The 14048-nt window shown below is 41.1% G+C and overlaps 1 protein-coding gene across 16 annotated transcripts in view; it reads right to left on the minus strand.

Annotated features, from left to right (window-relative positions):
* The window catches only part of ERC1 (ELKS/RAB6-interacting/CAST family member 1), a 545691-nt gene that overhangs the window by 131786 nt on the left and 399857 nt on the right, over positions 1-14048 (minus strand). For all 16 annotated transcript variants that reach the window (XM_033223291.1, XM_033223290.1, XM_033223296.1 and 13 more), the window contains one exon: positions 8600-8744. In XM_033223291.1, coding sequence (XP_033079182.1) covers positions 8600-8744 — 145 coding nt within the window. The remainder of the gene's footprint in view (positions 1-8599; positions 8745-14048) is intronic.

Below are 14048 nucleotides of genomic sequence, written 5' to 3' on the forward strand. Positions count from 1 at the left end.
GCCACCTCAGTGTGTGGGGCATGTCTGTCCTCCGGGGGCTGCTTTGGGCCCGAGGTGCTCAGGGACTGGTGTGGGGCAAGTAGAGACGGCCCCAGCCTGGGCGGGTGTGGCTTCTGGGTCAGCTTCTTTTACCTCAATTTTGTTTGTAATAAATGCTCTAAAGCAAAAAAAAAAAAAAAAAAAAAACAAAGAATAAATAAAAAAAAAAACAAAAATAAATTCACGAATGAATCTGGAAGTGGGTCCTCCATCCCTAGCCAACCCTTCAGATGACCGAATACCAAGAGCTTGACTGTAAACTCATAAGGGACCCCGAGTCAGAACCACCTGCTAAGCTGCGTGGAGATTCCTGGCGCTCAGCCACTGTGTGAGACAATGATGATTACTTTAAGCCACTAAGTTAAGGGTAATTTTTATGCAGTAATAGATAACTAACAGATTCTGGCATAACTGGGAACGGGGTGACACTGTAACAAAAACTTCAAACGCCAGTGTGGCTTTGGAGCTGGGCAGTGGGCGGAAGCTGGAAGACTTGGAAACATTCTGAGGAGAGTACTAGTATAAACCTAAAGTGCCCTGAACTGGCTGTTTGCTGAAATGGGGGCTTTCAGGAGGCTGCCACTGGATCTTAAAGGGAAGCGAAGAACTTGTTCCTGGGATCGTTGATAAGCGGTACCAGAACGTTAACAACAACGTCATCTGCAGCTGTGTGGAAAGTGGAGCATGTGCTGAATGAACTGAGAGATCCGGCTAAGTAGATTTCCAGTTAAAGTGCTGAAGGTGTGGGCCTGGTTTCTTCTTGCTGCTTATGGCAAAATGTGAGAGGAAAATACACTAGTGTGGCCACCCCAAACACAGCTTAGCATGGCCCTTTTATGTATTTATGGGAATGTACAAACACAGCATCAATCTAAAATACATATATTTTAAAAATTCCGTATGTGTATTACAGCAACAAACTGAAAGTGAAAAATCAGACCAAAATATCACACAATATACTCCCTAGATTAGTCAGTATTTGACCTGCAAGTAGTGTCCCTGGTGATGTGCTTCCCTTTGACAGTGTATTTGTCAAAACCATGAAGCCCCTAATGAGAATTATAGATATAAAATACCCTAACTATGCAATTTATTTCAGGATGTCATCTGAAGGCTCAGATGCAATAATATAACAGTCAACAAGGTACGCCCTACCCTCATATTCCTTAAATCGTCACAAGGTACACCCCACCCTCATTTTCCTTAAATCTTAAGTCTTAACTTTCTGCCTCTGTAAGAAAATTTAGGCCGGGCGCGGTGGCTCAAGCCTGTAATCCCAGCACTTTGGGAGGCCGAGACGGGCGGATCACGAGGTCAGGAGATCGAGACCATCCTGGCTAACACGGTGAAACCCCGTCTCTACAAAAAAATTACAAAAAACTAGCCGGGCGAGGTGGTGGGCGCCTGTAGTCCCAGCTACTCGGGAGGCTGAGGCGGGAGAATGGCGTAAACCCAGGAGGCGGAGCTTGCAGTGAGCTGAGATCCGGCCACTGCACTCCAGCCTGGGCGACAGAGCGAGACTCCGTCTCAAAAAAAAAAAAAAAAAAAAAAAAAAAGAAAATTTAGTCCTCTGTTGGTTCAGAAAAGAGGACAGAGGAAAGGAAGGGAAAGTAGTTAATAAAACTGACTAGACATGTCTCTCTGGCTCACATTACAATACGGAATAATGGCAACTTGAGATTTTACATCATGTATGTGGCTTTAAAGGTTGATTCTCCATTATTCTTACTGGCAAGAAGCTTCCATCGTGGATTTCATTTCTAAGGAAAAGCCTTTAAATCACTAAGTAGACTACAGACAGGTCTATTTGCTTGGCTAGTTGGGAGAACTTTTCACATGATTTTTTTTTCATAGAACAGAATCAGTCCCAAAAGGTGATTTTCATCTAACTGGGTTCATATTAGATTATTAGTATGTCGTCACAGGATTTTAGCTGCGTTCAAAAACAATTCATGTATACTACAGAGAGCCAACAGTTTGACATGTAAGAATCCAATTATTTATTGTCTTCCAGCTTGGTGGTCCTAAATATTGCTCCAATGGGGAGTGGTCAGGACCTTGGGCTAAGAATTTGAAAATCAAATTTGAGCATTTTTTTAAAAAAAGTATCTGACCCCTACATTCTTCAGATCAATGTTAAGCCAGTTCTTTCCAAATTTTAGTAAATAAGAACAAATCACATTTTTCACATACAAAACAACTTATATTCTTCACTCAAAACTCTGAGATAGATAAAGAAGACACATTTCAAACCAGCAAAATGATTTGAGTTTGACTGCAGAATAACAAAACTGCATTTTCTCTCATAAAAGCTATGATCAAAGCACATGTCCACCAAAACTGAAAGCTGAAACGATACTATTTTACTGTTGTCATAACCCTAAGTTCCAAACAAACGGAGTTTACTGAACCTTCAAAAAGGTTCAGTAAACCTTTGTACCAATAAATAATAAGCCTGGGAAATTTTCGTCCAAATAATGATTTATTCGGAAAGTTCCAAGCGCCTAGAGTGGTGATGATAAAAGTGTCTTTTCAACCGCAACTTCATAATGAGTACACCATGCTACGAGAGTAGACAGTAGCCTTTCATGCCACGAGGAGGAAAAGATAGATGATATACAGTCATTTAAAGGTGGGCCAATGGCCAGCCCTACATCATGTGAGAAAAGTTGAAGTCAAAATAAGAAAGGCATTAACCTATATACATTTTCTATTCACTAACAAAGGAGTAAAATAACCCTAAATAAATGAATCAAAAGACAGTGAGTCCATATTAGGGGACAGATAGTTTCTGAGTGGGATATGTGGACAGAGCATTGAATCCGGTTACGACGGTAAGCAGCATTCTAACAGGGATGGGGAAGTGTGAAAGCATGTACAAATGTGGGTTCACAGATGCGTGAATGTGTGCCAGACGTCTGCTAGACTGAAGAAAGAGCCAATTCAGAGCATAGGCTGGTTTTCCCGACCTACTCAGCGAATGTGAAAGTATTCAGCTTTACCAGATAAAACAATAAGAGCACAGGTATCATTCAAGGTATCCTATGCAGTGCCACAAGAGAGACGAAAAATTGTTAACTACAGAGTGGACAGAAGTTAATAAAAGACAGGTACTCAAAATATTATTCACTTGATTCAGGTATTTTTTCTTTTTTTTTTTGAGACGGAGTCTCGCTCTGTCGCCCAGGCTGGAGTGCAGTGGCCGGATCTCAGCTCACTGCAAGCTCCGCCTCCCGGGTTCACGCCATTCTCCTGCCTCAGCCTCCCAAGTAGCTGGGACTACAAGCGCCCGCCACCTCGCCCGGCTAGTTTTTTTTTATTTATTTTTATTTTTTAGTAGAGACGGGGTTTCACCATGTTAGCCAGGATGGTCTCGATCTCCTGACCTCGTGATCCGCCCGTCTCAGCCTCCCAAAGTGCTGGGATTACAGGCTTGAGCCACCGCGCCCGGCAGCAGGTATTTTTTCATACCATACCTACCGAAAGTACTTGGGGCAACAGTGAAATACTCTTTCCATCAAGAACTTAGTGATTAGGGAAATAAAGTGGTCTTTGGAGGATTAAGCAAGTAAAATACACATAACACAGTAGAAAACTACTCTACGAAAATGCTTGACTGAAGAACATAGGATCATTCCCAAGACCAACTGGATCACCTGATGTAATCTCAAGGAAGTAGTGCTGGGACGACGGGAGAAAGACCGTGTGCACAGAAAGGTGATGCTCAGCCTGGAACAGTGAAAAGGGAAACCCAAGGAAAACAAATCACACCATTTCTGTTTTGTTTCTGGTTCTTTATAGACAGAGAGGGGAAGGGCTGGAGTATAAATAGATACTCTTTTCTGTCTCTCAGGGAAACAAATGAGTATCATAAAAACATAAAATAGCATTGTTTGTATTATTCTAATTCTAATACAGTCTAATTACCAACCATCTGGAATATTCACGTAAGATGGTAAGGGAGAGAAGAGGATCACTTCTAATTCTCGGTCCACCACTTAGTCTTCATGGAAATTTAGCCACCATTTTAACGTTTTTGGGTCTGAAGTGCTTCCCCTACATAACGAAGATACTATCCAGAGCTGTGGGGAAGAGCCTGTGATATAAAGCCCTTGTGCCCTGCACACTACAGTCAAGTGGTACGTGGTGGCCATTATTGTCACTGCTCTGTTTTCACAGAATTATGAAACGTTATACTACTCAGGGATATTTAGAACAGGCAGGTGACATGTGGAAAATCACAGAACTAGAAGGCGAGTGAGATGGGATGTATGCTTGGGAGTTATCACTTTCCTAATGTGGAGGACTTCAGGCAGATGGGCATTTAAATGTTCTTCAGTGATGAAAATTTAAGATTTAAGAAAGACATTTTAGAATTTAGAATTATTTTTTAAAAATTCTGTATTAGAGTCATATCATTAAAAAGAACAGGTGGTAAAAAGGAAGGATAAAAAGCACCTCTCCCTCTTTTTCCTAACTGCCCTGAGAAATACGTTCTTCCTCAGAGGAGTGGAACACCACGTGCTAGTGGTGTAATTCTGAACACTATGTGAGTCTGCACATTTAAATAAAGTGGTTAGAAATAACCAAGAATTAGAGCCAGGTTGGGGGCGTTGGCTCACGCCTGTAATCCCAGCACTTTGGGAGGCAGAGGCGGGTGGATCACAAGGTCAGGAGTTCAGGATCAGCCTGGCCAAGATGGTGAAACCCTGTCTCTACTAAAATTACAAAAAATTAGCCGGGCATGGTGGCGGGCGCTCGTAATCCCTGTTACTCAGGAGGCTGAGGCAGAGAATTGTTTGAACCCAGGAGGCGGAGGTTGCAGTGAGCCGAGATCGCGCCACTGCACTCCAGCCTGGGCAACAGAGCAAAACTCCGTCTCAAAAAAAAAAAAAAAAAGAATGAGAGCCATGCTTCCTGTGGCACAGTTCTCACTATGAACAGGGCTATCAGTGATAGAGAATGGAAGTGGGGATTCTAGGCACTTTAGGTTTGCTATCTTATTTAATTTCACACCAACTCTGTGAGGTAAATCTGAGGTGAATGGGTAAATAAGTTACATAATGTTTGGATGACCTGCTAAAGCTGTCAGTAGAAAAAGCTGGCAAGGCCAGGACCACCTTCCACAGAGTGTGATATGATTTGGCTCTGTGTCCCCACCCAAACCTTACCTTGAATTGTAATCCCCAAGTGTCAGGGGAGGGGCCTGGAGGGAGGCGACTGGATCATGCGGGCAGATTTCCCCTTTGCTGTTGTCAAGACAGTGAGTTATCGCGAGATCTGATGGTTTAAAAGGGTGTGGCAGTTCCTCACTTGATCGCTCTCTCTCTCCTGCCACCATGTAAAATGTGCCTTGCTACTCCTTCACCTTCCACCATGATTGTAAGTTTCCTGAGGGCTCCCCAGTCATGGGCATCTGTGAGTCAATTAAACCTCTCGTCTTTAAATTACCCAGTCTCAGGTAGTACTTGATAGCAGTGTGAAAGCGGACCAATACAGAATGTCTGCCAAGTGTCTAGAACAACCAGTGTTTGATGCATTAGCCTGTGAGTTCCTTTAAGATGAATACTGTGCCTTTGTATCCCCATGCCTACAAAATACTGAAATCAAATAATATATTATATGACAATTCTAATATAGAGGATTACAAAATTATAGTTGTAAATGAGATTATCTAGATTCAAACCAAATCAGTTTAAGTTTGTAGCCTTTACTTTTATATTGTTATAGTCAACTCTTAAAAACCGGGAAAAAAAAAAAAAATCCCAGCCTGTCCTGAAAAGCCCAGCCTGCTATGACACATCTGTGTAGAGCACACAGCGGCAAAACCAGATTTCACACTAGCAACCAGTACAATATGGAGGCTGTAAAATTCTGGAGGTGAAAAGAAGAAAATAATGCTGAGAGAAAGGCCATCTGGTGACAGCTGCTGTGACTCAACAGATTGTATCAGTGCTTTCCAGGGTTCTATCTGAGTTTACACGAAATCTCGTGTGGGGACCTGACAGTCGCAGCAGGGCTTCTTCATGACTTAAGGTCTGAACACACTGGTTGGCACCCACCACAGAACATCTGGAGCTTGTTAGACAGCCTTTCGTTTTTATTTTTTTCACTGGCCCTGGCCCCTTCCTCTGATGCAGCCTCTCCAAGTGCTGCTTTGCCATGAATGAGTCAAGGAGACAAGTTACCCTGGGGGGTTGGGGGTGGTTAGAGGGGATAAGTAAATTGGGACCATATTAGAAGGTGAACCCCAAATCTATATAACCCTCATTGCTTCACCTCTTTCTGACGATAGGAATCACAGGTGAACGCCAAGAGCCTATCAGGCAGTGGCAGCTCCATTTGCTGGAAAGCCTGGTCAATGCTGACGGTTTCCCTGTTAGGAAATAGCCTTTAGATTGAGGCACATTCCAGCAATTCAAGGACTAGAAGCTTTAAATTAAAACAGCATTGATGCCATATCCTCTTTCCAAAAGGCCTCTCCCTTGTCCAAAAGTTAGTACACACTCTTGGAGGAATGGAAGAATCAGATGCCTTTGGCAAGACTCCTTCCTTCTTGCTCACAGCATCCAGATACAGTTTGAAAGGGCAGGAACGTAAAAGGGAGGCAGGAGATGGCTGTAGGAAGGACTCCTGAGAACTGTTATTATTTTTCTCTGTATACAGGACACATCACTACAGAAAATTCAAGGCATATGGTTTGATATAAAGACACTGAGAATTTCTTAGCTACTTCCTTCTAAGGTTATAAGCTTATAGATTAATTAATTTCCGTAATTTTCTTTTTCTTTTTTCTTTTTTTTTGAGACGGTGCCTCATTCTGTTGCCAGGCTAGAGTGCTGTGGCGTGATCTCGGCTCACTGCAACCCCCACCTCCTGGACTCGAGTGATTCTCCTGCCTCAGCCTCCCAAGGAGCTGGGACTACAGACGCCTGCCACCACATCCAGGTAATTTTTGTATTTTTAGTGGAGATGGGCTTTTACCATGTTGGTCAGATGGTCTCGATCTCCTGACCTCGTGATCCACCGTGCTCGGCCAATTTCCTTAATTTTCACATAATGAAAACATATGGTCTTCAGAGGCCAGTAATCAAAAACCACTGTGAATGAAGTACGGTATTCTGGTCTGCTAGATACTCAATTCTATTTGGTGTCTTAAGTGAAGGGATCATGAACCGCTTAAATCACAGGCCTACGTATTCAAGCCTAAGTACTTAAGATAACTGATATTGCTAAATACATAAACTCACAGCACAGTGAACTCCTTTCTTCAATAATATCCTCCAATTTGCTATTATCAGCTTTGATGAGCCAAATTTCAGTTTTCAACTACTGGATGGATGTCTTTAATAATAAGCACATTCTTCCTATTTTACATAACAGGTAGTCAAAATATGAGATGATGTCCTCTTCTTGCTAAAAAGTATTTTAGGGCCCTGGAAAAGTTTTCTTTCACTTGTGAATGAGCAATGCGTTAATTTTTGCTGGTCAACTACCCATGCTGCAGAAAAAAGACATCTTTTGGTATTTTCTCAGCAAAGTGTGCAACATAAATACATATAAAGTCTATTTCTAAGCAGTTTTAATTCGATCCACAGAGAAAATAACTTCGTTGTTTAAATATTGATTCTTGTTAATATAAACATTATACCAAAATACCATCAGCTGATGACTGACCTCCAAAAATAGAAAAAAAGAAATTTCTTTACTTGAAAAGCTCTTTCTTGGTCTCACGACTTGAGGGAGAAGAGCACACCTGGTCAGCCAAAATGTACAGACAACGTGACTCAATGCAGGAGACAGTCACGGAGGCGGGGACGTGGGTGCTGCGCACAGCCAGGAGCACTCAGTGAGGAGCACTGAAGCTCAAGCAGGGCTCCGATGTAAACATCCAGCACTCTCATCTTCAAAGGGAAATGTTTTTCCCCATTTTTTTTATTGTGGTAAAATATGTCTAATATAAAACGTTATCATTTTAACGATTTTTAAGTTGATGGTTTTCTGTATTAGGTACATTCACACTCTTTGCAACTATCATCAAAGGGGAAAATTTTAGCTTTTATTTTCACAAACAAAAGGCGTTACATGAATATTAAAGCACTAAATTTTGAGAGCATTTAGGCTGGAAAAGAAAAGGGCCAACCTTTGTTCTTATCTTCAGAGCTTACCCGATCCTGAACAACTGAAAATCTTCTCATGAAAATATCCTTAGTGGCTGCTGTCACAGAAATCTTGCTGGATGTTTAAAAAAAAAAAAAAAGCCTTTTCACGTCAAATGGGCTAATTTCACCAATTTCTACAATCCATTGTACAAAATTAAAAAACATTCTCACAGAAGACCTGTGACATTGTCCAAAACAGCCCTCTTACCAAGAACGCTCTGCATTTCCTAGACACAGATTTGTGGAGGTAAAAAGTCTCTAATGATGGAAACTAACGAGCTCCAAGGATCAGATGTCTAATAGGAAACAAGAGACCTTAAAGTGCAAGCTGGCAGACACCCGTGTAGGGACGGTGCGAAGGCTGGCCCCACTGACCCTCCTCCTGGCATTTAATATACCTGCTGCTTAAGCTGCTGTACCAGACGATCCTTCTCCCGCTTCAGCGCAGCCACTTCCTCTTGGGTCTTTTTCTTAGAGGACGAAAGCTCCAAGAGAGCTATATTGGCATCCTTTTCACTAATGGCAGCCAGAAGAGCTTCCTGCCTGCAAAAGAAAGAAAACGCCGACAGTGTGACTTACCCCTTCTAACACTTCTTCGAGGTTACTATTATCATTACCCCCATTTTAAGGGTAATAAAACCAAGACTTTCAGAGTTCACACAGCTTGTCCAGGTTCACACTTGGAGTCAGTGGTACAGTCAGGAATCCCATTCAGGCTAATCTGACTCTAAAGGTCTGTATCATGTTGTTATATTGCTATCTTAATAAGTTCCCCTATATTAGGCTAAGTGAAATAAGCCAGTCACAGAAGGACAAATACTGCATGATTCCATTTACATGAGGTATCTAAAATAGTCAAACTCATGCAAACGGAGAGTAGAACGGTGGTTGCAAGAGAGAGGAGAGAGGGGGAAACGGGGAGTTGCCAATCAGTGGGCACAAAGCCTAAGTCGCATAAGATGAGTAAGTTCTAGAGATCTGCTGTGTGGCATTCTCCCTATAATTAACAATACTACATTGTACACTTAAGTGATTAAGAGGGTAGATCCCGGCCGGGCGCGGTGGCTCAAGCCTGTAATCCCAGCACTTTGGGAGGCCGAGACGGGCGGATCACGAGGTCAGGAGATCGAGACCATCCTGGCTAACATGGTGAAACCCCGTCTCTACTAAAAAATACAAAAAAACTAGCCGGGCGAGGTGGCGGGCGCCTGTAGTCCCAGCTACTCGGGAGGCTGAGGCAGGAGAATGGCGTGAACCCGGGAGGCGGCGCTTGCAGTGAGCTGAGATCCGGCCACTGCACTCCAGCCTGGGCGACAGAGCGAAACTCTGTCTCAAACAAAAAAAAAAAAAAAAAGAGGGTAGATCCCATGTTAAGTCTTCTTACTACGATAAAATAGTTTAAAAAATATTTAGGCCAGGCGTGGTGGCTTGTGCCTGTAATCCCAGCACTTTGGGAGGCCGAGGCAGGTGGATCACTTGAGGCCAGGAGTTTGAGACCAGCCTAGGTGACATGGCAAAACTCCACAAAAATTAGCTGGGTGCGGTGGCACACGCCTATGGTCCCAGCTACTCACTACTCAGTACTTGGGAGACTAAGGCAGGAGGATCTCTTGAGCCTGGGAGGTGGGGTTGCAGTGAGCTGAGATGGCACCATTGTACTCCAGCATGGGTGGACAAACTGAGACCCTATCTCAAAATAAATAAATAAAAAAAAATTGTTAACCTTTAAAAAAAAAACTATATTAGTAAGAACGTAGTATTTCATTCTATATTTTAAAAAAAGTTCCTATAGTTGCAGTTGAACTTGAAAAGTAAACAAAGTTACTTTCTGTAAGAATAATCCTGTCACTTACATACTTTATCCATTTAATTTATTCCTTTGATAATTATTCTGTAGCTTCCAGACCACTTGAGGCATCACTGACACTGAAAACACTTTCATGCATACAGTGTACAACGAACCGCAAACTTTAATAAAGTGGATATGGAAACCCAGCTACCTATTCCTGGGGCATTATGAACATCAATCGTTCTTTTTATCTCATCAATGCAAAGGAGTTTGCAGTTGTGGCTTTATTGGCAATGATCTGCACACTTTGACACAGTAATTTAAACTTTACAGATTCCTTGTGGTTTAGCTAATAATTACTTTATGGTTTGTGTCCAAAGAAAAACAAGGTGGATTTAGTGGGGAGGCTGATGTAAGAAATTTACAAAATAATCATAATGAAGTTGGTGAACAATTAGTTTCATAATCCAAAATGCATTTGTCAGGGGCTCATCTTTTATGAAAGAAGACATGTTTGATTTATAGGAACTATATAAGTGGCCTGAGCTTTTGACCTGAGGAAATGCTGAATCTGAGAATGCATTGCCCAAGTTTAACCTTGCTTCTGTCTTTTGTTAAGATAATTGAGCTTCAATAGCAGTCATATGGAAGAGTTTTAGTTTAGCCACAAACTGGAAGACTATCCGTCTACTGAATATTCTAATGGCTATTCTTTATTCTGGATGCGTAGGTATACTCAACTCTGAAAGCAAAACTAACAAATGGAAGATGTACACTCGGTTTACATCATGGAAATAAAGATCCGTTTCACTAGTTTTGCTACTGGAAGAGGAGAGAAGCTCCTCATTGCACTGTCCCCACACTACGTGATTCTAAGAAATGGCAGGCAACTTACACCACGAGGATCCAGTCAACACTAAAGGGATAATGACAGTCTAAATATATCCACGGACCACTTGAAAAAAATATGTTAAGTGGCGAAATGAGCTTAAAGGTGAAAGAGTTCAAGATGGTCTAACGATGCCGTTTCCTGTTGATTGCGGTCATCTGTTCCCTTTTGGGAAGCTCAAAGACTGACCAAGCTGGAAGAAGCGGCGTGCTTTCCCAGTAAGGGCGCTACATTTCTGTGCACCAATAGTCAGAATCACACATTTCGTAGCAGGCAAGCAGCAGAAGATGAATGACAGATAAATTATCTAATTAGATTGAAATAGCAGCAGCAGATGAATGACAGATAAATTACTCTATCTAATTAGGTTGAAATACCAGCACCTTTGCTGAATGCACAAGACAAAGGTGATCGGACCTGAGGCCTATTTTATGCTTAAGGAAAATATTGTAATATGACATAGCAAAAACGATTCCATGTTGTTGAATCTTCGTGACTGAATTCCAAACTCTTTCATAAATGCTATGCTTGGACAGCTAGTGTGGTACAGTTAATCTCTGGGGTAAAATGCCAGATGTGCAAATCACAATATGAGATAACAGATGACAGTTTAGATCTCTAATTTCAAAGTTTGAAGGAACGTGGCAATGGGAGTCTGAGCCACTGGAATAACGTCTTTGTAATAAGACATTTAATAAGACATAATTGGAAGGATTTTTTATGTAATTCAAATAGAGATTTTATTTCACTGATGCTGTTTCTTTCCTGAGCAGTGATAACATGCTACGGACTATACAGAACCAAACTTTCTCTCCTGTGACCACAGCTCTCATCCTCCAAAAACTCCCTCACAGACTATCCTGGCTTTGTCCTTTCCATTTAAAACGTACACTCCCGACGTTGACTGCTACATGCATAGGTGCCTGAGAAGGGCAATTCATAGTCAACAGAATAACATGTTTTGATTATATGCTGTACACATAATCATGTGAATTCTGAGTAATGTCTATCTTTGATAGGTATACCAGCTTTTAGGTTTTTCTTTTATTTTCCAAAAGGGACAACGACAGTATTGTTCGCTTGGTTACAATTCTGGTAAATGTGAAGTGGATACTATGAGAGAGAACAACCTCTTGGAAAAAATGTGGAGGACAGGCAAGAATGTGAAAGCTAGTACACAGTAACAGCAAAGACTTTTAGGAAATAAGAAAAATTGTTGTTCCTCAAATACATCTCTTAGAAAGGACTATATGGTATAGTTGAACTTACCTGATTAAGTTTTACATGGCACACTTGAGAGTGTCTAAACTCAAAAATGTTAAAAATATTCTGCTTTTCAGAGCGAATGGAATTCACAACAACAACAACAAAAAAAACAAGCAAATTGAAAAAGAATCTTATTTTAATAGCTGTCTATTCAATATAATTGCTTCTTTGACAAAAAGTATTTTCTGATAAAAGTAGTACACAGTCACTGAAGAAAAACTGAAAGATACAGAAAACTATAAAGAAAATAAAAATTACCAGAAATAATTCCTTTTTATAATTTCTTTTAATCTGAGTCAGTGGTTTGAGATCACCTGTTCTAATACTGATATAAATATTTTAAAGAAATTGAACCTCAGAGGAATTAATCACTGACTCTAAGAGCTTTACTAACTAAAGACTATCCACAGAAAGGGGAGACTTGCTCGTGTAGCACATTCTGACTTCATTCCCACGAGTCCCTACGGAGTAATACAAGCACATAAAATGTGAACGGTAATATATGTATGCCACAAGCCCAGGGCAAAATAAGAACTGCAATGCTCTTCCCGTCAAATTACTCTCCTTGTTCTGTTCCCTTCTTTTCCACAGTTAAAAAAAAAAAAAAAAGAAAAGGAAAATGTGGACATGAAACCTTTCAAAGTGATCAGTAATCCCCCCCCACCCGCTGCCTGACCAACATGCACATTACTGGCATAATGAGTAGGTAGCAGCAGAAATCCAACTTTAAGTCATCACAGTAGTCTATTCACTCTATCCCTGGTGCTTTAAACTACCAGGCCAGTTGAGTCTGCCCTTTGACTTGCAAATTCTAATAGAATCAAGATGTCTCTAAAAGGACTCTGCTGCGGCATCTGGGCTTCAGGAAACAGTAGAGCCACCTCCTCTACCCCTTCCCCCATCTGGGCAGATGTCAGAAACTGGAGGCAAACATCAAAGGCAAATGGAGCTCAAAATGCTTTTGAATAATATTCCTGAATCCCTGAGACCACTACCACATTAGCCTTCCATTGCCAGTAAATAAGAGACCATAATTAGCATTGGAATATGGTGGTTAAAAATCTGAATGAGTCCTAAGTATGTGTGTGTGTGTTTAACAGAAATGCAAGACAAAAAAAGAGGAGTATGAATGAAGGGATGTTACCAAGGTTTATTATTCGCTCCTTCTCCAACCAAGTATGCCAAATTGAATGATTGCGTAATCATGTTCTATACATTCTATAATACTGAAAAATGCCAGATGAAAACAAGAACAAGATAAGTAGCTTTGGACATTTTAATGTCATGGACACATAGGAATAGTTTAATTTACTCTAATTTCAAGATAAATCTGAAATCTAGATTCTCTTGCTGATGGACTAAATAAACCTTTGATTCTGCTGCCTTCCTTGTTATTTAACCAATTAGCTATCAAGAGTGAGTAGTAAACTACCAATATATCTCTTCTCCTCTTCTATGTCTTCTCCTGAAGAAATCCTCTAAGGACTAGATTCTTCAGCTTCCCTTGCAGAGGTTTCAGAGACTACGGTAGACACACTACTTAAATAAACTCTGAAAACCATAGTCCATGGGAGAGCCTCTGTGGGTGGACCTCACCGAAATGCCTGCTCCCGCCAACTTTGGTCCCTGTATATCTTATGTCCTCTGTAGGTCATCTTGATTTAGGTGCCCAGAAATATCTCTTTAATGTAAAATGTCAACATGAAATTAACTTTTCCTTCCACCATAACAAATTACCCTTTTAATGTTAATAGAGCCATCATATTCCTGGATCCACAGGCTGACCACATTTAAATCATTTGATTTCTTCTTTGCTCTCACTGGCTAATATCCAAGTTTTGCTGGTTCTTCTTGTCTAATAGTTTTTAATGTACCCGCTGCTTTGTATGTGCAGGTCACTCCC

This window comes from Trachypithecus francoisi, unplaced genomic scaffold (genome assembly GCF_009764315.1).
Source record: "Trachypithecus francoisi isolate TF-2019V2 unplaced genomic scaffold, Tfra_2.0 Lachesis_group11, whole genome shotgun sequence".
Taxonomy (NCBI): domain Eukaryota; kingdom Metazoa; phylum Chordata; class Mammalia; order Primates; family Cercopithecidae; genus Trachypithecus; species Trachypithecus francoisi.